This window comes from Hemiscyllium ocellatum, chromosome 1 (assembly GCF_020745735.1).
Source record: "Hemiscyllium ocellatum isolate sHemOce1 chromosome 1, sHemOce1.pat.X.cur, whole genome shotgun sequence".
NCBI lineage: Eukaryota > Metazoa > Chordata > Chondrichthyes > Orectolobiformes > Hemiscylliidae > Hemiscyllium > Hemiscyllium ocellatum.
The window spans coordinates 41,449,580-41,472,749 of record NC_083401.1 but is presented as its reverse complement, the minus strand read 5'-3'; the positions used below and the strand labels follow the sequence as shown (position 1 = coordinate 41,472,749).

Below are 23,170 nucleotides of genomic sequence, written 5' to 3'. Positions count from 1 at the left end.
CTCCTATGTCTTATGGTCTTTTTGATTTTCTGTTTTACTTCTTCTGCAGCCACTTGAGTATTCCATCAATTCCAATGCAGAGCAGTTACCTTTCCTGCGCAATCCGGATATACTGGTAGGCGAGAATGACCTGACTGCTCTCAGTTACCTTCATGAACCTGCAGTACTCCATAACCTAAAGGTCCGATTCCTGGAGTCCAATGCCATATACACGTATTGTGGTAAGTAGAAGAGCAGTGATAGTCAACCTGCTTCTTATTCTCTCCTGTTTGGACATGCATGTTTGGTGAGGAGGGAGGGGCTATGGGCCACTGCTTTGGGAAAGAGAAGTGTAATGTTTGTTCAAGCTGTCACGTTGACAGGTGAATTTATTTGTTATTGTCTGAGGATAGGCAGAGGAGTTGTGAACAAGTAAGTTGATTTTCACATCCACAATGACTCTATAATGGCTTCATAATTAGTGGATTAATTAATCCACTAATTATGAGCCATTGCTTATCAAAGTCTCAAATTTTTATCTGCTGTCTGCTGAATCAGCTTACCTCTGCAAGTGTGGTATCAGAGCTTTGCTATTGATCATTGATCTGAAATGGGAAACATGAGTTGTATTTCGACTTGAAACTGCAATCAAATGATTTTAAGTAGGCTGGTATTGATTGTAGGTTAGAGCACACCAGCTTTGTCCCTTCCACTACCTCATTTCTATTCACTGCCGCTACTCATTATGGTTATTTTCCTGGGCTAGTAATACATACACTTGAATTGATATCATCTTTTTCCAGATTATTAAATTCCACAATGACAGTTTTAAGAACACAAATTCAGTTTTTGTGAATAAGTCGAGATTTTTTTTAAAAAGGCTATCAACAGTAAAATTGATCATGAAACTTTCATTTGTTGTGGACGCCCAAATGTTTCCCTAATGTTCTTTTACAGGAACAAAGCATGCCATCCTTGCTGCTGAATGTTAGGAAGATAGAATACAGCACACAACAGGCCCTTCAATACTCAATGTTGCGCCGACCTGTGAATTATTCTCAGCTCATCTCCCTACGCTATCACCGTCACCACCCATGTCCTTATCCAAGGATTGTTTAACTCTCCCTAATGTGGCTGAGTTAACTACATTGGCAGGTAGAGCATTCCACGCCCTTACCACTTTCTGCGTAAAGAACCTGCCTCTGACATCTGTCTTAAATCTATCACCCCTCAGTTTGTAGTTATGCCCCCTCATACAAGCTGACGTTATCATCCTAGGAAAAAGACTTTCACTGTCTACCCTATCTAATCCTCTGATCATCTTGTATGTCCCTATGAAATCCCCTCTTAGCCTTCTTTCCAATGAGAATAGACCCAGGTGTCTCAGCCTTTTCTCATAAGACCTCCCATCCATACCAGGCAACATCCTGGTAAATCTCCTCTGCACCTTTTCCAATGCTTCCACATCCTTCCTGAAATATGGTGACCAGAACTGTACACAATATTCCAAGTGCGGCTGCACTAGGGTTTGTATAGTTGCAGCATGATATTGCGGCTCCGGAACTCAACCCCTCTACGAATGAAACCTAACACACCGTATGCCCTCTTAACAGCACTACCAACCTGGGTGGCAACTTTCAGGGATCTATGTACATGGACTCCAAGATCCCTTTGCACATACACACTACCAAGAATCTTTCCATTGACCCAGTACTCTGCCTTCCTGTTATTCTTCCCAATGTCCATTACCTCACACTTAGCTGCGTTGAACTCCATTTGCCACCTCTCAGCCCAATTCTGCAGTTTATCCAAGTCCCCCACAATGTGTAACATTCTTCCACACTGTCCACTACTCCACCGACTTTAGTGTCCTCTGCAAATTTACTAATCCATCCACCTATGCCTCAATGTTTAAGTCATTTATAAAAATGACAAACAGCAGTGGTACCAAAACAGATCCTTGTGGCACATCACTAGTAACCGGATTCCAGGCTGAATATTTTCCATCAACCACCACTCGCTGTCTTCTTTCAGAAAGCCAGTTTCTAATCCAAACTGCTAAATCACCCTCAATCCCACGCCTCTGTATTTTCTTCAATAGCCTACCATGTGGAACCTTATCAAAGGCTTTACTGAAGTCCATGTATAGCATGTCAACTGCCCCACCCTCTTCTACATGCTTAATCACCTTCTCAAAAAGCTCAGTGAGGTTTGTGAGACATAACCTGCCCTTGATGAAACCATGTTGACTATCTGAAATCAAATTGTTGCTTGCTAGATGATTACAAATCTCCTCTCTCATAATCCTTTCCTACAGCAGAAGTAAGGTTCACTTGTCTATAATTACCTGGGTCAGCTCTACTGGCCATCTTGAACAAGGGCACGTTTGCAATCCTCCAGTCCTCTGTTTTTGAATGTTGTTTTGATACCAGAAAGTATGTTGTGAGAAGCCAAATTCCTGCCTCTCTCGGTGTTGCATCTGAGCAAAAGGAATATGAAACCTTGTTTTCTGAGTGTTGGAGAACTCCTGCTCAGAAAGCTCAATGGGTGCGAACAAAACAGCTCAATGTAACAAGAGACACTATCACTTCTCACATTCGTCATCATTAATCAATGACTAACCCGAATGTACTTGGCAGCTCTTGGTGTTCAGTCAGAGATTTACTTTTTTTCTCTCATTTGTGTAGAAGTCAGTTGACTGCTCATTTTAAAACAGATGCCCTCATTTGGGTGAACTAGCTTGATGTTATTGTGCCTTTTGAATCAGGTGTGTGAACAAAATTAAAATGTATCTGAGCAAATGACATTGGATGGATCTTGTCATTGCTGTGCAATAATCTTTAACAACAAACCTGGGAGTCTCTGTTTTAGAAGTAATTTATGAAATTTATAATCAATGCTATTTTTCTATTCGGAGAGAGAGAGAGATTAATTTAAATCATTTAGGAAATGGATGCCATCACTGGAAGTAAAGCTATTATGTCTACTGCCTCCAACCTTTGTCTCTTTAAAACCTTCTAGCCACAGCCAGAGATGTTTGAGTTTGCATATTAGTCTGCATTCAAACCTCAATTTGAACATAGAGTTGGAAATACAATACATTTGATCTTTGGATGTGTTATAGTGACCTTTGTATTTCCAGGTATTGTCCTGGTTGCTATTAATCCTTATGAACAGTTGCCAATTTATGGAGATGATGTCATTCATGCATATAGTGGACAGAACATGGGGGACATGGATCCTCATATCTTCGCAGTTGCTGAAGAAGCATACAAGCAGATGGCAAGGTGAGTGTGTTTGTACAAGTTGACCTTTCTTACCGCGTATTATAAGGAAGAGAATTTAGTTTGATTCCATTTTTTAAATACGCACGTAAATAGCACATAACACGAGCTGCTGTTTTGGATACATGAGCTATGTTATCAAACTGCTCTTCTGCACGTGTGATGCTGGTGATCTGCAATCTAAAAAGTGAGTGCATTGTTGGAAATGAAGAGAAAAAAAATGGAAAGAAAAAATGAGACTTATCTCTCTGTCTGAAATGTTAGAATACTGGGGCAGTTTCCATTCCACAAAGGGACTCATTAAAATGATCACCCAGCTATGTTTTAGGTAGTCCGTTGGGATAAAGGTTGATGATAAATCTGAAGTATGATCTATAACCTCAGCAACATGGCAGTGCTTGAAAGGTCAAGTACATAAGTTGTTTGGAGGTTTGTCACTTTTTCTGATGCCTCAACTTTGCCTGTGCATTTTTCCAAGAAATGCTGTCAGTTTTTCCTGCCAAATGATTGAAGTTCTCCATTTTAGTTAGTCACAAGCCCATATCTCCCATGAGTTAGGGGACATATGTGACATCTTCAGGATTGCTTTAAAGATGTCCATTGAGTATTCCTGCTGTCTTTCTGACTCACTCCCCTTGCTGCAGCTGAGTTTGATGTAAAGCTGTTAATTAAGCAAGCATAAAAACAACTGATCGTGGCCTTTGGAGCTGGTTTAGCCTGAATTAGCAGCTCAATGCTGGGCATGATGGCTTGAGAGAGGACACTGTTGTTGGACTACCTTTCTTGCCCTTAACTTTGGAAGATCTTGAGAATACACTGCTGATTAGTACTTTACCAGTGCTTCTGAGGTGTCTGTTGCCGTTGCCAAAGTCTCAGAAGTATATTTGAGAATGGTGTTCACAGCTGCCTAGTAATCCATAATCTTAGTCATGGGTTTGACACCCTGGACCTCAAATACACTTTAATTAGTTGGCCAAATTTAGTTGACTACGTATTTGTTGAGAGAAGGCTCCTCTCAAGATATAGATGATGGGCCACATTTTCCCAGATATTACTATTTGTTGTAGTAGATGAAAAAAAATTGAACTAGTTGTCACTCAGTTGCGTGCAGTAACAGCCCTTTACTCTGGTAACAGGTGGAGTTTCATTGTGATGGTTGATGGATAAAGCAGGAATAAGTGTGCTTCCTATTGTAGTTTTTATTATTTTTATTATATCTGTGTGAGAAGATAAAAGCCAGCAGTAGAGAGAAGAGGCCAGCATGTGGGGAGTGAACCTACGTGAGAAGGGCAGTGGGTGGGAAATACAAACAAGTGGCAGAGAGCCCCTTTAACCTGTTTCTACCTGTATCTGGGTGACACAGTGGCTCAGTGGTTAGCACTGCTACCTCACAACACCAGGGTCCCAGGTTCGATTTCAACCTTGGGTGACTGTCTGTGGGTTTCCCCCGGGTGCTCCAGTTTCCTCCCACAGTCCAAAGATGTGCAGGTCTGGTGAATTGGCCATGCTAAATTGCCCATCATGTTAGGTGCATTAGTTAGACGGAAGCGAGTCTGGGTGGGTTACTCTTCGGAGGGTCAGTGTGGATTAGTTGGGCCAAACGGCCTATTTTCATACTGTAGGGAATCTAATCGAATAAGTACCACTTAACAGGAATAAAGGTGATTTGCGTATTTCTTCCTCGTCTCTCTCAATGTGTTGAATGGTTTTAATCAGGAGACTTTATTATTACTGACGAGTAAAATTTAGCAATTCATTTTAAAAATATTTAACATCCAAGTTTTTTGGGAAAAGTTTTCAATAAGCAATAATCGCACCTCGGTTAAACCTCATTGGCTACGATATCTCACTGGGGCCTCTTTGCAAGTGGGCGGCACGGTGACACAGTGGTTAGCACTGCTCCCTCACAGCACCAGAGACCCGAGTTCAATTCCCACCTCAGGCGACTGACTGTGTGGAGTTTGCACATGCTCCCTGTGTCTGCGTGGGTTTGCTCTGGTTTCCTCCCACAGTCCAAAAATGTGCAGGTTAGGTGAATTGGCCATGCTAAATTGACTGTAGTGTTAGGTGAAGGGGTAAATGTAGAGGAATGGGTCTGGGTGGGTTGTGCTTCGGTGGGTAGGTGTGGACTTGTTGGGTTGAAGGGCCTGTTTCCATACTGTAGGTAATCTAATCTAATCTTAAGAAAAAGTTAATTAAATGGAATTCAGATGGTTGAATAGGTGATGTTTTGCAGCTTTAGTATGTAAAAGCTGGGAGACACTTGGTGTGATCCACAGTGACCACATCTGCAGCAAGTGTTGACTGCTCGAGGACCTCCAGCTCAGAGTTCATGAGCTGGAGTGTGAACTGCAGACAATGTCATGCATTGGAGAGGTAAAGAGTTCAGGGACACACTTTTTCAGGAGGCAGTCACACTCCTTTGATGTAACTAATCTCAGTGGTCAGGATAGAAGGATGGCCTGAGGGAGGTAAGTAAAGGAATCCTGAATGTAGCTTTGGGGAGTGTCAGACAAACCTTTATCTGATAGGCACATGATTGTTGCTCCACATGGAGGCGGGGGCACAGACTGCAGGGGTACAAGCAAACTGACCACAGCAGTACGGTACAGATGTCATTCAAGTGCTGAGGGAGAAAAGTGACATGTACTAGAAATAGGGGAATAGTATAGTTAGGATAATAAACATTTTTCTGTTTAGCCAAGACAGGTATTCCTGAAAGTTTTAAGTTGTCTACCTCAAGCCTTGGCTAAATACCTCTTGTTTGGGCTGAAGAGGAACTTTTGAATGGGAGGGGAAGGATCCAGTGTGTGGCTCATGTAGGTTATAATGACAAAGGTAAGATGAGGAAAGAGTTTCTGCTGAGGGATTATGAGCAGCTTAAGACTGAATTAAAAAGCCAAGTCACATTCAAGGGATTTAAAGGAAGTAGCTATTGAGATAGTGGAGGCAATGGTTGCAATATTCCAGAACCCTTTTTGGATTATAGGAGGATTCTAGCAGATTGGAAAACCACTAATGTGACACCCCTGTTTTAAAAAGGAAGAAAGCAGAAAACCAGAAACCATAGACCAGTTACTCGACTGGCAGTTGGGGAAAATGCTAGAGTTTGTTTTTAAGGAAGAAGTAGACCACTCAGAAATGCTTAGCACCAATCGGAGTCAGCATGGTTTTGTGAAATGGAATTCATGTTTACCAAAAATACTGGAGTTCTTTGGGGATGTCCAAGCGAAGTTGATAAAAGGCACCAGTAGATGTCATGTGTCTGGATTTATAGATGGCATTCACTAGGGTGTAATATAAAACATTATTACCCAAAATAGGAGCTTTAGTCATTGGGTATAATGATCAGAATGCATTGATGATTGATTAATACACAGGAGTCAATCAGAATTAATGGATCATTTTCAGGCTGGAAAGACATAACTATGTGCCAAAGGGATCAGTCCTATGGCCTCAATTAGTCACTATCTATTTTAATGGCTTGGAGGAGGGAGCAGTTATAATGCATCCAAATATGCTGCTGATACAAAAATAAATGGGAGGTATATTGTGATGAGGATAAAAGAATATGCAAGGGGATATATAAATTGAGTTGGTGGCAAAATCTTGGCAGATGGTGTTTTACATGATGTTAGTGATGTCTGAGGTCATATCCTTTGATAGGAAGCATCAAAAAGCAGACAATTATTCAAATTATGAGAGAGAGTGTGTGTGTGAGAGAGAGAGAGAGAGAGACCAAAAAAAAATACAGTATCGAGTGATCAGAGTGCATGAATTGCAAATGATTAGCATATCAATGCAGTCATGGGAGCAAATGGAATTTTAGCCTTTATTGCAGGAAATCTTTGGGAGGGTTGACTCTGGAGATTGGCCAGCATCCTTGGATGTTGCAGAACCTTGTTGGCAAAGCCTCTGATTGGATCAGAAGTTTGCTTGATCTAGTGAGCTCTTCTGCTCTTAGGGCAGGCAATTAATTGCCCCTGATGTTGCCTGTCTCAGAACAAAGCAGTCCTCTTGATCGGCACACAGTCATTCCCCTTACCACAGATACTCAGTAGCAGCAGTGCGTACCATCTACAAGTTGCACTGTAAAAGTGTGTCAAGGTGACTTAGCATTAATTCAAATGTATCATCCCTACTGGCTAGAAGGGCGATCAGATAAATGGGAATGCCACCACTCCCAGGTTTCTCACCAAACTATTCACAAACCTGACGGGAATATATCTCTATTCCTTCACTATTGCTGGGTTGAAATCCTGCAGCTTCTTCCTCGACAGCATTGTGAGAGACCAAAATCAAAAAGACTGCATTGGTTCAAGAAGGCACTTCACCACCACCACCACCACCACCACCTTCTCAAGGGCACCTTGGGATAGGTACTAAATGCTGGCACAGCCAATGATGCCCACATCGAAAAGCACAAAGAATGGTACTGGACAGGAACAGACTCTTCAGCATCTGATATGTGCTGATATGTGACACCTTTCTAAACAAAAAACCTCCCTTAAGCAATTCACATTTCTACCCTGGGAAAAGGACTCTAGCTATCCATTATATCCATGCCCCTCAGAATTTGGCAAATTTCCATGAAATCACCCTTAGAAGTGAAAATCTGTTTTTTTAAAAATTCTATCCTTGCCGTTCTGTTTTGTCAATTTTCTGCCTCAATTATAAACCAATTTAAAAGTTGTCCTTGGTTATTAAAGTTCCAAGTTATTTTCCCCCTTTTTGCTGCAACTCATCAAATATAGGTGTCACAAAGTAACAGTTCAGTTCTGTTCTTTTTATATTAGAATTATTAGATTTCGAGGGAAAGCTCAGAAGGTTTGGGTCTTCAGTATAGCCTGTTTAATAGAGCTATATAATGAATTCATTTGGAGTTACTAGCTTTAAACAGATCAACTATAATGAGCTGCCACATCAATTTATTTCAGAACCTTCATTTTGTGGTAATTTTCACATAGATCTCCAATTTCATTGCAGGCAGGATAGGAATGCCCAAATTGACTTGGAAAATGCACGTGCGTTTTGGGAAGAATACAAACTAAGAAAATAATATCAGATTCAATTAAGTTCTAGATGCTATAATTGGCCCTGACTTGATTTTTTTTAACTGCGCCAATGAACATATGATTTATGCCTGGGAACATCAATTGTTGGAAAGCTGGAGGAGACTTGAAATGATTTTACACAGCAGAATTTTTTTAATCCTCCTCTTTGTTTCTTCAGCTGAAAGCATTGCCATTGCTGTGGTGTGGCTACGTGGCTAATTGCTCGTTCTAAGTCTCCCCCTTGCTCTACAAGAGTTTTTATTCCAGCAAGGAGCAAGAAAGGTCACTGCTTGTAAACAAGAACTGGCTGTTACTTCTCCCCTTTTCTCTTTCTGTCAGGATGCATTATTAAGAGTTAAATGTCAATGGTTAACCCTTTAAAAGTGAAAGTGGCTGGCTGACTAGATATCTGATTTGTGGTGCAGGGTGAAGCCAGCAACGTGGGCTCAAATCTCATACCGTGATGTCATTGTGAAGATTTTACTTTCTCAATCTTGCCCCTCAACTGAAGAGTGGTGTCCCTCTGGTTATACTCACTACCAGTTGTGTCTCTCTAATGACAGAACAGTCCTTTGGACCTGTGGCAACGTTCACTTTCATTTTTAACACTTTTGGTGTCGAAGCATACCTCAGACTTCTGCGGATGCTATACCCATTTAAACATCCCACTGAGTCCTCTTTATGTTGTTAAGAACTTGTATGACTCATTTTTCAAATCACAGCAGTTGGTTACCATTGCATTGTGAACAAACAGCAGCATAAGAAAAATGCATGAGAAAGCTCCAACAAAATTCTGAAGAGGGGTCAAAACTTGGTTTACTCTGCTTTCTGTCCACAGATGCTGCCAGATGTGAGCTTTTTCCAGCAACTTCTGTTTTTGTTTCCGATTTCTATCATCCATAATTATGAGGTCATGTCCCATGGAAACAGATCCTTCAGTCCAATCAGTCTGTGACAACCATGTTTCCAAACTAAACTAATCTCACCTGCCTGCACTTGGCCCCTATACCTCTAAACCTTTCCTAACTATGAACATATCCAAGAGTCTTTTAAATATTGTAACTAACTGCATCCATAACTTTCTCTAGCAGTTTGTTCCATTTTTGAACCACTCTGGTTTTTAATTAAAAAGTTGCCCCTTCTGGGCCTTTGTCCTCTCATCTTAAAAATATATCCGGAGTTTTCAACTCCCCATTTCCTGATGAAGAGCTTTTGCCCAAAACGTCAATTTTCCTACTCCTCGGATGCTGCCTGACTTGTTGTGCTTTTCCAACACCACTCTAATCTTGACTTTTGAACTCCCCACCTGAGGGAAAAAACATATTTAGTCTGTGCCCCTCGTGATTTTATAAACCTCAGTAAGGTTACCCCTCAACCTCCCTCCTATGCTCCATTGAAAAAACTCAGTCTTTCCAGTTTATATTTTCATATGACGATGGATGATATGATGTAAATGGAGGTTGGTGGGGTGGTAGGTGAGGACTAGTGGGGTTCTGTCCTGGTGACGATTGGAGGGCGGGGCTCAAGGGCGGAGGAGCGGGAAGTGGAGGAGATGCGGTGGAGAGCATCGTCGATCACATCTCGGGGGAAATTGTGGCCTTTGAAGAAGGAGGCCATCTGGGTTGCTTTGAAGAAGGAGGGCTTCCTGAAGAAGGGTTCATGCCCGAAACGTCAATTCTCCTGCTCCTTGGATGCTGCCTGACCTGCTGCACTTTTCCAGCAACACATTTTCAGCTCTGATCTCCAGCATCTGCAGTCCTCACTTTCTCCTATATTTTCATATCCCAGTAACATCCTGGTAAATTATTTCTGAACCCTCTTCAACTTAATAATATTCTTCCTATAACAGGGTGACTAGAACTTCACACAGTATTCCAAGAAAGGCCTCACCAATGTCCTATACAACCTCAATATGATGCCACAACTCCTATACTCAAAGGCTGAGCAATGAAGGCAAGTGTACTAAATGCCCTCTTAACCACCTGTGATGCAAATTTCAATGAATTCTGTATCTGAACACCTGGTTCCTCTGTTCTACAACACTGCCCAGGGCCCTACCATTATTGTATATGCCTTGTCGTTGTTTGTATTGCTAAAATGCAATACCTCGCATTTATCCAAATTTAACTCCATCTGCCACTCTTCAGCCCATTGACCCAATTGATCAGGATCTTTGTGATCTCCGATAAACATCTTCATTGTCCACTATGTCACCAATTTTGGTGTCCTCTGCACATTTATGAACCATGCCTCCTGTCTTCTCATCCAAATCATTTATATACATGACAAACAAAAGTGGACCCAGTGTTGATCCATGTGGAAAGCAGCTGGTCACAGGTCTTCAGTTTGTAAAACAACCCTCCACAACTACGCTCTGTTTCCTAATATAAAACCAATTTTATATTCAGTTGGCAAGTTCTCCCTTAATCCCATGTGATCTAACTTTACTAAGCATTCTGCCATGCGGAACCTTGTCAAAGTTTCTAAAGTAAGGAATGTCTAATGTACCGCCCTCATCACTTTTTTTTTGATTAGACTAGATTCTCTATAGTGTGGAAACAGGCCCTTTGGCCCAACAAGTACTCCGAAGAGAAACCCACCCAAACCCATTCCCCTATCCTATGTTTACTCCTGACTAACGCGTCTAACACCATGGGCAATTTAGCATGGCCAATTCACCTGACCTGCACAGCTTTGGAATGTGGGAGGAAACCAGAGCACCTGGAGGAAACCCGCGCAGACAAGGGAAGAATATGCAAACTCCACACACGCCAGCGGGAATTGAACCCAGGACCCAATCGAACTCAGGACTGTGAGGCTGCAGTGCTAACCATTGAGCCACCTTGCCACCATTTTAAAAAAAACTTCAACTTCATGAGACATGATTTTCCTTTTTTTTTTTGTTTTCATGTCTGGCACACTGTTCAGAACTGTGGTCAATAAATATGCCTGTTCACTGTTGTGCATACACCCTGAGAATTTTCTCAAAGAATCATGACAAGCCCTGTAACTTCTAACTGACACTGGGTGTAGTCATTCCCATCGGATACCCTGTTCTTTAAAGCACACCTTAGGTGCCTCACCTTAGCCACAGAGTGAATAATGATGTGCATACAAAGCAACTTACACAACATTGGTAACATTGACTAACCGTTTCTAAAACATTGCAATCCAAAGAAAACCAGGAGCTGTCAAACCATTATGCAACTTAAAGATGGGCCTTAATAAAGGCTTTAAACCGTGATCATTGCTACATGATAGCGAAATAAGATTGTTAACCTTTTTTTTATTATTTGGGATTTTTGTCATTATTTTCTAATCGCATTTCACAATTCAGTTTGGTTTTCTGTGAAAATTGAAACCCCTAATTGATAGCTTATTTAGTTTCAGGAGCTTTAAACTTCCTGAAGACAGAACAAAAGGCTTTTTATTCTAATGTGTCGCTATTGAGCTGTAAGAACTTTGCTCAGAAGCCAGTTCAAAGTTCCCCATCAAAAGTAGGCCACTTATAAAGCAAGGGTAAACTGTTGTCAGTACTCAGCATAATTCCTATTTTGTTGAAGGGGCCAATACTCTAATTGGATAAAACTTGGACAGCTTCACTATACCTTCTGCATTGATTATTTTATCTGTGTGTTTAACTCTTTCCACAAGCATTATCACTGCTGTTACATTACAGAGGATTATGTAATAAGGACTTAGAAGGGAAAATATGAGTCATGTGCTCTCCCAAAACCTATTGACAACTTGTGAAATAAGTAGAATGGAAGATACTTTGGTTGGAAATGACTGGCTTCTGACATCCAAAACCATCATCCATTGCATCATAAAAACATAGAACATAGGAGCAGGAGTAGGCCATTTGATCCCTCAAGCCACTAGAGCTATAAGAAGCTACCTTCTTGTAAACACACAATGTTTTGGCTTCAACTACTTTTTGTGTTAGGGATTCTGCACTCACCATACTCTGGGTGAAAACATTTCTCCTCATTTCACTCTTATGAGGTTTACCCCTCTTCCTTAAATTATGAGCCCAGGTTCCAGACTCTTCCACCACCAGGAACGTTCTTCCTGCATCTAACCTGTCTAGTCCTGTTAGAATTTTATAGGTTACTGAGATTCCCCCCACATCCCCCACCGCCAATTCTTTTAAATTCCAATGAATACAATCCCAACCAACTCAATCTCTCTCGTACGTCAATCCCACCATCCCGGGAATTGATTTGGTAAACTTTTGCTACATTCCCTTTACAGCAAGAAGATCCTTTCTCAGATAAGGAGACAAAACCACTCACAATATTCCAGGTGCTGTCTCACCAAAGCACTGTGTAATTGTAGCAAGACATCCTTGTTCCTGTCCTTGAATACTCTCTTAGTATGAAGGCCAACAAACAGTCTGCCTTCTTTACTGCCTGCTGCACACAAATGCTTAATTTCAGCATCTACTGGAGGATTGCCTCGGTTTCTCCACAAGTTCAAGTTTAATCTCTGGGGAACAGTTTCTAACATTTTTGGAGAAAAAATTCCTTGGGCTTTAAAGATCTCTGAATTGTTGTGGGTCCAGTGGAATTCATAGAGCATATTGTACTTCGGCTGTCGCTGAGGAGGAATTTCTTCAGCCTGTGGTTCATTTGTGGAACTCATTGTGGCAGAAGGCAGTGAGAGGGGCCAAGTCATTAAGTGCATTTGAGACAGTGAGAGGTTCTTGATTTGTGAGGGGATCCAAGATTATGGGAGAATAGGATTGAAACGTGATAGGCTGAATGGCCTAATTCTGCTCCTAAGTGTTATAGTTGTGTGGCCCTCCAACATTTTGGACTTTGTGTAAATCTCCTGCATTTTCTCTATAGCCCTGCAAATTGCTTCTATCCAAATAATCATTCAACACCCTCTTGAATGCCTCAATTGAACCTGCCTCCACCACACTTCTAGGTGATGCAATCCATACCCTGACTACTTGTTATGTGTAAAAGTTATTTTATCTCACCTTGCTTTTGCCAAACGCTTCAAATCTATGCCTTCTGGTTCTCGATCCATTTGAGTGGGAATTGTTTCTCCCTACCTACTCTGACTAGACCCCTCGTAATTTCATCAAATCCTATCACTTAGCCTTTTCCTCCAATTAAAACATTTCCAACTTGTCTAATCTGTCTTCATAGCTGAAGTTTCTCAGCCCTGCAGCCATTGTCATAAACTTATGTACTCTCTCCAATCCATCACATCCTTCAAGTGTCAGAAGTTCAGGACTGAACACAATACTCCAGGTCTAACTAGTGCCTTAAGTCCTTCATAACCTCCCTCTCTTTGTATTCTTCGCCCCTATTGAGGAATCCTAGAATACTGTTTGCTTTATGAGCAGCTCTCTCTACATGTTCTGCCTTTAATGACTGCATAGAAACATTGCTCCTGCACATGTTTTAGAATGGTATCCTTCACTTTGTATGGTCCCCTCATTTCCTTAGTACAAATGTATCACCACCTTACACTCCTCTGCAATGAACTTCATCTGATATCTGTCTATCCATCCATTCCCCCAACATGTCCTTTTGAAGATTGACGCTGTCCTCCTCATACTTTACAATGCTTTCAAGTTTTAAATCATGGGCAAACTTTGCAGTTCCTTTTTCCTTGATTTTTTTTAAAAAAGTTCATGGGATGTCAATGTTGCTCACCAAGCCACCATTTATTGCCATTCCTAATTCCCTAGAGGACAATTAACAGTCAACCACATTGCTGTGGGTCTGGAATTCTACGCAGACCAGACAAGGATGATACATTTCCTTCCTTAAGAGTATTAGTGACCCAGACATGTTTTATAACAATTTTATTGTTGTAGGCTTTTTTTAATCAAATCAATTTTCAGTCTGCATGGTGTGATTTGCATCTTGTGTGTCCCCTTGAATATTAGCCTGGGGTTTTGGATTACTAATCCACTGTCTCCCCTGAGTCCCTATGTTGCACCATGGAGAAACTTCACTATGTTGCTTCATCTCGTCTGAAGAGTGTTCGTTAACCATTGCTGTCTTTCCTATCACTAAGAACTTTGCATTCATGTTGCTGTAGTCACTATGAGTCTGTTAATTAAAAGATATTTCTCTTAATTGTTTGAAACACCCATTTGTTAATTATACAATTCTAGGGAGAGGGGAATAAGGTTGTATGAATCTTGATAGTCAGTCAATTATTCATTTTCTTCAGTTGGCATAAGAGGTTCTGTGACAATATATCTGTGCTGCAATTGATGACAACGATGTGGCTGTATTTGGAGGTAGTAGGACCATGTGAAAATATCTGTGGGATTTTATCCAATCAAAGTTTCTTTTTAATTGGTGATTTTTTTTCTTTTGGTTCTAGTTGGTTTGGGAACATGTGCAGCAGCACTGCAAGTGGTTTCAATTTAAGCGAATTGTAATAATAGCATTTTATTGTTGAATTCATTAAATTGCTGATATTACCTTTGAAACTGAATGAACCTTTGAGCCTTAATTTGTTTTATAATCTCTGGCTGACAACGCCTCTAGTTTCTGTGCTCCTTGGTTTATTAAAAATCTGCATTGTTCAAGCATACCAAGGTAGCAGCTTTTGCTTAGTTGCAGTGCTTTTGCCTCTAGGTCAGAAGCTCAAGCATGCATTATTACTTTTTCTCTATCATTTTATTACTAGAGAGAGTAATTGATAAAGATCAGGAGTAGCTAATCTGTTTGATTACTCTTTCATCCCATTGCTGTTGCACCCACTGAATGTCCTGGTGCTATTGAAGTTAATCCACGTCACTGTTCATGGGTGTCCTGCCAGGCCATTGGCTCAGTGTCTGTTGATGCTACATCCTGAAGTGTATTTGTCGACAGTGTCTTGCCATTTCCTTCCAATCTCAAGGATAAGGTAAGGAGGCAGGTTCCAAATCTATCTTAACTCAAATGGGAAATAAACTTGCACTTGTTATTCTGAACCCATAAGATACAAGAGCTCATTCAACCTATCCAATCTGTTCCACCCTTTGATCATAGCTGATATAGTTCTCAAACCCATTCTCTTGCCACTTTCTATAGCCCATGATTCCATTACCAATCAAGAGCCTATTGTCTCTGTCTTAAATACACTCAATGATTTAACCTCCACAGCCTTCTGAGACAGAGTCCCACAGATTAACCACCCTCTGGCTGAAGAAATTGCTCCTCCTCTCAGTTCAGCGACTTGGAACATTAGGACCTTTTCTGAGGCAGGGGTGATTTGTACAATAGGGACGTGTACAATTGAAACTGCAGGGTTTGCTGCCCAGGAGGGTTTAAAATAGAGTGGCAGGAGGTGGGAACCAGAGAGCAGGTCAGCAAATGAAGGGGTTGAGGGGAAGGTAGATGTTCGGACCAGAAGTCAGAAAGGAAGGACAGGCAGAGACAGGTAAATGAACATGATGGTTCCATGGATTAAAGTGTGTTTATTTCAATGCAAAGAGTACAATAGGCAAGGCAGATGAGCTTAGAGCCTGGATCAGTACATGGAACTATGATGATACAGCTATTTCAGAGACTTGGTTGAGAGAGGGATAGGACTAGGGGGCATAGGGTGAGAGGGGAAAGATTTTAAAAAAAGAGGCCTAAGGGGCAGCCTTTTCATGTAGAGGGTGTTGTGTGTATGGAATAAGCTGCCAGAGGAAGTGGTGGAGGCTGGTACAATTTCAGCATTTAAAAGGCATCTGGATGGGTATATGAATAGGAAGGGTTTGGAGGGATATGGGCCAGGTGCTGGCAGGTGGGACTAGATTAGGTTGGGATATCTGGTTGGCATGGACAGGTTGGACCTAAGGGTCTGTTTCTGTGCTGTACCTCTCTATGATTGTATGAATCTAAATATGAGGTGCTGCACTTTGGGAGATCAAATTTAAAGAAAAGTATACAGTTAGTGGCAGGACCCTGAAAAGCATTAATGTACAAATGTATCTTGGGGTTTAAGTCCACAGCTCCCTTAAAGTGACCTTGCATGAAGATAGGATGGTAAAGAAGGCATATGGCATGCTTACCTTTATTGGGTGTGGAATTGAGTGCAAGAGTTAGGATGTCATGCTGCAGCTTTATAAGACTTTGGTTAGACCATACTTGTAATGTAGCGACCAGATTTGAGCACAGTATTCTGAGGAGGCTTTGGAGGGAGTGCAGAAGAGGATTACCAGGATGCTGCTCGGATTAGAGCGTATGAGTAATGAGGAGAGGCTTGAAAAACTTGGGTTGTTTTCTTTGGAACTGAGGGGAGACTTGAAGTTATGAAATGCACAGATAGAGTTGATAGTCAGAATCTTTTTCCCGAGTTTAAATGCGTAGTACTAGGGGCATGCATTTAAGGTGGCAGCGGGAAAGTTCAAAGGAGGGGCAGGATTTGTTTTTAAACAGCAGTCGGAGTCTGGAACAGGTTGCCATGGGTGGTAGTGCAGGCAAATATGATAGGAGCGTTTAAGACACTTCTTTTTAGATAAGCACAAGATACAAGGAATGGAGGAATATGGACAATGGCAAACAGAAGAGATTAGTTTAATTTAGCATCATGTATGGCACAACATCATGGGCCAAAGGGCCTGTTCCTGTGCAATACTGTTCCATGTTCTACATTGTGCCTTTTCCATTGGAGTTTAGAATAATGAGAGGTAATCTTACTGAAATATATTGGGTCTTGAAGGGAATAGATAGGATGGATACCTGGAGAATGTTTCTGCTTGAGTGAGGTATAAGGCGTAGGAGAAATGAAATTTAGGGACACTTTCTCTTAAAAAGGAGTTATTTTTATCCTTAAACTGATAAGATTTAGTTTTCTCTCAGCAGATCATGAACAGTTTGAAATTATTTTCCTACAAGGTTGCGAAGGCTGACTTTAAACTCTGCCTTGAATAAAAGTTAATAGATTTCTGATGGACAAGGGAATCCATGATTATGATGTGCAGAAATGTATCTGGAGGTGAGATCACCACCAGATCAATCATGATCTTATTGAACGGTAGGGCAGCTTCAAAGTGTCAAATGGTCTATTCTGACTCTTTAGTCTCATGCTCCTGAATCATCAGGCACTCATATGCTTTTCTGGATACTGTGGGAAGTATTGAAGGTACTAGCTGCAATTTTCCAACCTTGGACATAAAGATGGTTCCAAAGTCTGGACAATTGCAGACATTATAACCCTGTTTAAAATAGTGTGTCAATGTAAGCCCTGTAGCAGCAGGCTAAACATGGAGCAGAGGGACCTGGGGATATGCAAACATTGGAGTTGGTAGGACGAGCTGAGGGGTCAGTTAAGAAAGCATTATGGGTCCTGGATAAGTAGAAAGCCAAGAAGTTATGATTAACCTTTTTATAAAGTTCTTGTTTGGCCTAAACTGGATCCAGTTCTGACAGCACGCTTTGGGGAGACATTATAGATGATGCAGAAAAGATCCACAGGATAGGTCCAGGCACTGGGCACATTCACCTTGGATATGAGAAGTTGAGAGGAGATTTGATCAAGGTGCTCAAAATCATGAGGCATTTAAGTGGAGATGATGGAAAGATTGATAATAAGAAGTATATTTGGCAAAGAATGGTGATATTAGATTAGATTACTACCGTGTGGAAACAGGCCCTTCGGCCCACAAGTCCACACCGACCCGCCGAAGCGAAACCCACCCATACCCCTACATATACCCCTTACCTAACACTACGGGCAATTTAGCATGGCCAATTCACCTGACCCACACATCTTTGGACTGTGGGAGGAAACTGGAGCACCCGGAGGAAACCCACGCAGACACGGGGAGAACGTGCAAACTCCACACAGTCAGTCGCCTGAGGTGGGAATCGAACCCAGGTCCCTGGCGCTGTGAGGCAGCAGTGCTAACCACTGTGCCACCGTGCTGCCCATTAGATTAGACTTAGTGTGGAAACAGGCCCTTCGGCCCACAAGTCCACACCGACCCGCCGAAGCGCAACCCACCCATACCCCTACATTTACCCCTTACCTAACACTACGGGCAATTTAGCTTGGCCAATTCACCTGACCCGCACATCTTTGTGACTGTCGGAGGAAACCGGAGCACCTGGAGGAAACCCACGCAGACACGGGGAGAACGTGCAAACTCCACACAGTCAGTCGCCTGAGTTGGGAATTGAACCCGGGTCTACAGGCGCTGTGAGGCAGCAGTGCTAACCACTGTGCCACCGTGCTGCCATGCTGCCCACTGCCACCTTGAGTACCAGTGGGTACTGTCAGTGCGGTGGAGGCAGATTTCAAATGTGGCTTTGAAAAGAGATCATTATGTGAAGCAATATAATTTGCAGGCCTTCAGGGAGAAGGTGGGGATGTGGGACTAAGCGTGTTGCTCTTGAGTGATATTTGCAGACTCGGGAGTGAATGACCTCCTGCAGTGCTGTAAGCGCCTTGTGATTCTGAATCTTTTTAACCTTGCTATTTTAGCACATGGTTGGGTAGGGGGTGAGTGTATTTCTGCGGAGCCGATTGTGCCAATATCTGCTTCCCTTTGAAAATGTACTGAGTAGGTTTGAGTTGTAATAAAGGAATTGAATATTCAGCACATTGATAAGCTCTTTGCAGTGTTTTCGGAAAACTCTTTCATATTTTCAAAGTGTTCAATATGTAATACAAGAAAATGCTAGAAATATGCAGCAGGTCTGTTACAATCAGAATGGGAAACATTTATACTCCTTATCCAAGTGAATGTCATAAATGTTGTGAAAAATCCCTACAATTGACCCTGTGTTTTGTAATCATCTAAGCGAACTTGAGAATATTACTGTAAACGATAGCTCCTGTAGTGCAGTTTACTTAAATTCAGCTAACCAATCCTGTCAAAAGAGGTAATGATGAATCTTTTGGGTTCTGCGCAGTTTACTGTGATTTTTCTAAACATGTGTAAATGTAGAAGTTAAGTGATTATCATGCCAATTCCTTTTACTTCTCCTACATAACCTCTCAATGATGTACAGCACAGAAACAGACCCTTCGGTTCAACTCATCCATTTCCTCTATAAATCTGGTCCTATTTTCTAGAATTTGGCCCATATCCCTCTTAAACCCTTCCTATTCATACACCCATTCAGATGCCTTGTCAATGTTGTAATTGTACCAGCCTCCACCACTTTCTCTGGCAGCTTATTCCATGCATGCTACTTTCTTTTGTGACTGAGCCAATTAGTTAAGTGACAGTGACAGTAAAGCAACACAAAACAAGTCAGACAGAAGCATATGACTGAGTGCAATGGAAGCATGAAATATTTTAGTTATACAGGAAATCTAGTAATGCAGATTGCACTTACCAATATACAATAAATAGCAATAGAAGAAGTGACCAATAAAACTGTTCTGGAGGTGCTGACAGAAAAAGAAGTACAACCCAGGATGTCTGTGAGAACACCCTTGCTCTCTTCAACCACAATATGACTTAGCCTTCACTATGGCAGATTCAGACCCCAGTTGTGACAAATGGATGTACAATATTTGCCAATTGCAGCGAGTAATGTTGGTCTTTGCATAGAATCTGAAAAGTTTACCAGTTGTTTTGGGACCAACATTAGAGACTTACTCTAATGCATGTACCAGCCACAAGGAACACTAACTATTACCAAAGGATCACCCAGTTTAGCATTGTTTGTCACTTTGCCTGATACTAACATATCAGAATTCAGCTCTAAACAAGTTGCCTTGGGCTGCATTGTTCCGAGAGCAAACGGTCTGCTGTGTTGTGATATATTCCTCCCACAGGGAGTGTTCAGTCCGCATGTACTCCTAAGAAAAGAGTACAGAGCCTTTTACCATAACCCAAAGCACTCGGCATCCAATGAATTACTTGAGGTGTATTCCCTGTTGTTGTTAGTTCCTCCAGGTAATAACAACATAGACCAGTTTGTTCACAGCAATGATGTAAATGACCATTACATTTAGTGGTGTTGCTGAAGAGATGAATGTTTGTCTGAGATTGGGAGAAAAGAGAGAACTGTTCTACCCGTTTAATAGTGCTGTGCGGTCTTGTGCACACAATTTTATAATTAAATGTTACCCTGGGCTAAGCCTACAATCTTTTAACTCAAAAGTACAATCATTGAGCTAAATGACATTTGCGTATATGTGTATAATTTAGTTAAACAGTTATGAGAAAAACTCTGATGCAGATAAACCCTTTTTTATTTAAAAAATAAAGTGAGAATGAAGAAAATTTGTACTGCATGTTTTCAGATTATGCGGTAATTTAGTAAGAAGTTAATTTTACTTTTAGTTCAAAGACCAATGCCTTAGAGTGCCAAAATGGTGTAATGTGAGAAGGACAACTTGGTTAATCCGATAGTAGCAACTGGGTGATATTAATTAACTCCAATTATCTATTTTACAGGAAATATTTTGTGTTGAGTTCTCATATCTTCAAGATTGTTTGTTTGCCTACATGTATAGTCCAGAGGGATTGAACGTTTGTGCTTGTAAACAGGCATAAATTACAATGTATTTCACCTCAAATCTGTGCATTTGTTTTGAAACAAAATGTTTTGCTACCTTGTAGTTCCTGAGAATCTTGTCTGAATGATGCCTCTGTATTAATAACCAGCTCATCAAAGTGAGAATGAGTATTTGGTTAATCCTTGGATGCAATTATTGGTTGATTTGGTTTTCAGCTGAAATTTCTCTGGGCTGCTTCTAACCTCTGACTGTAACTTTGTCTGAAGTTTAGTAGACATCCCGGACCACCATTTCCACTGTGTTCTTGCTGATTCTCTCTGAAATTACAACCGGAGATCAGGAAAGACATCTCGTAATTGTGATGTTAAGTGAAGAGACCCAACTGACCTGTATATCGCTATTGTCCAGCTTGGTTCAAACTCTACATAGAGTTCAACCCTTGCTAATGCTCAAAACATGTGGCAGATGTAGGATTGGGGTGTACCCACGCCAGAATGTAATCTATGGAATTCACAATTAACAGACTCCAACATGAGCTTGTTGTTCTATTGCACCAAACAAGGTCTGCAAAAATTAAGGTCTCTTCAGACAGAATCATAAACATTCATATTTCTGAATTATATTGATGATGTGTGTACAAGTCAATGGTGGATAAGTAACATGAATATTTCTGGTTCTCTACATGCAACAGTGGGAAAGAGTATATTGTGTGGTGGAGCAGGAGCTTAAGGGGAATAAAAGTGAAGTTTGGAAAGGATTAAAGCACTGAAATTGTGATAAAATAGAAATAAAGAAGATTATGGAGTGAGACAAACCTAAGCTGTCTGTGATTTTTTGTTTCTACTCTTCAGAGATGAGAAAAATCAATCTATTATTGTAAGTGGGGAGTCTGGAGCTGGAAAAACAGTCTCTGCCAAGTACGCCATGCGCTATTTTGCCACTGTTGGTGGATCAGCCAGTGAAGCAAATGTTGAAGAAAAAGTACTGGCCTCAAGTCCAATAATGGAGGTAAATGAGCTATTTTCTGTATTGATGTTAGGAAAAATAAATCCTCCTTAACCTAGTTACTGTGAGATATTTAATGACAGGTGATTCATTTCCTTCCCTCCCTTCCATTCAAGCCACTTTGAAACATCCAAATTCTCAAAAATAGGTAGGCAGCTTTCTATTGGGCCTCTCCAAGTTCCTCTCGAAAATAGAAATAAGGGAGTAGGAGGCAAGATTGGAACAAGAGGAGATCATTCATCCCCTTGAAACTACCTCTTCATTCTGGATAATTGTTGAATATGCTTCATGCCATTTTCCTGCATGATCATCTTAACCATTAGTGTCAGTAATCTCCAGAAAACTATCAGTTTCTGTCTTGAACCTCCTCAATTTTCCACATAAAAGGTTTAGTGGATAAATTCCACCCTATTGAAGTCTTAACTGGCATGCCCTTTTCCTGAAGTTGTGTCTTCTGATTGTAGGAGAAAGTGAGAACTGCAGATGCTGGAAATCAGAGCTTAAAAATGTGTTGCTGGAAAAGCACAGCAGGTCAGGCAGCATCAAAGGAACAGGAGAATCAACGTTTCGGGCATGAGCCCTTCTTCAGGAAGGGCTTATGCCCGAAATGTCGATTCTCCTGCTCCTTTGATGCTGCCTGACCTGTCTTCAATTTGTAGAGCCACCAAGCAGGGGATATCCCCTATCAATACCCACTCTTCCAACTCCAGTAAGAAGTTTGTAACTTTCGATATTCAGACTTCTTGAGAATGCAGACCCAGTTTTCCCCCTCAGACAATCCTACCATCTCAGTAATTATTGTGATGGGCCACTGCTGTGCTTCATGTATAGCAAATGTATTGTGATTAAAATTGAGATTCATATCCTTTCAGCAATTTTTAGAGCTGGATTTCAAAATAGTGACATATAAATGTTGGTTACTTCGGTGAAGGCACTTTTAAAAAAGAAAACATCAGAATATTCTTCTGGAACAGTGAACTAACCAAATGGTGTCAGAGGGAAGGTTATTGTGAACTCTTGGAGTATTACTGGAATAAACTGTTTATACTGTAGAGTTTATAATAGGTCACGTAGATATGGAAAGCCATTGGCTTGTTTTAAGATTGGATAATTGAGGATTGATTTTTTAGTTTAAAAGATTGTGAGATTGAAAGTTTTTAAGGCTTGGAAGTGACTCTCTTGAATTGGCCTGCCAAAATTTTAACTGTATTTAAAGTAGAATAAATTACCAGTTACTCACCAATTGCTTTTTCTACAGCTCCAAGGTGGCTGCCAAATATTAATCTGTTTCAAAAAAAGGGGGTAAAAAACCACCACCACCTCCGTTCACCAAACACTCTCTGCTTGAATTCTGCACTCCACTTACATTTCAAATCTTTAGAGCTACAGTGCAAGAACTGCACTGAACTAATTCACCTAATTTAG

General features: G+C 41.1%; 1 protein-coding gene and 1 non-coding gene across 3 annotated transcripts in view; one reads left to right on the top strand and one right to left on the bottom strand.

Moving 5' to 3' along the window:
* The window catches only part of myo5b (myosin VB), a 258,490-nt gene that overhangs the window by 81,231 nt on the left and 154,089 nt on the right, over positions 1-23,170 (top strand). For both annotated transcript variants that reach the window (XM_060850127.1, XM_060850044.1), the window contains exons 3-5: positions 50-221; positions 3,122-3,266; positions 21,592-21,748. In XM_060850127.1, coding sequence (XP_060706110.1) covers positions 50-221; positions 3,122-3,266; positions 21,592-21,748 — 474 coding nt within the window. The remainder of the gene's footprint in view (positions 1-49; positions 222-3,121; positions 3,267-21,591; positions 21,749-23,170) is intronic.
* On the bottom strand, positions 4,992-5,119 carry LOC132821031 (U4 spliceosomal RNA). The gene has a single exon (XR_009645279.1). It is a non-coding gene; the product is annotated as a U4 spliceosomal RNA (small nuclear RNA).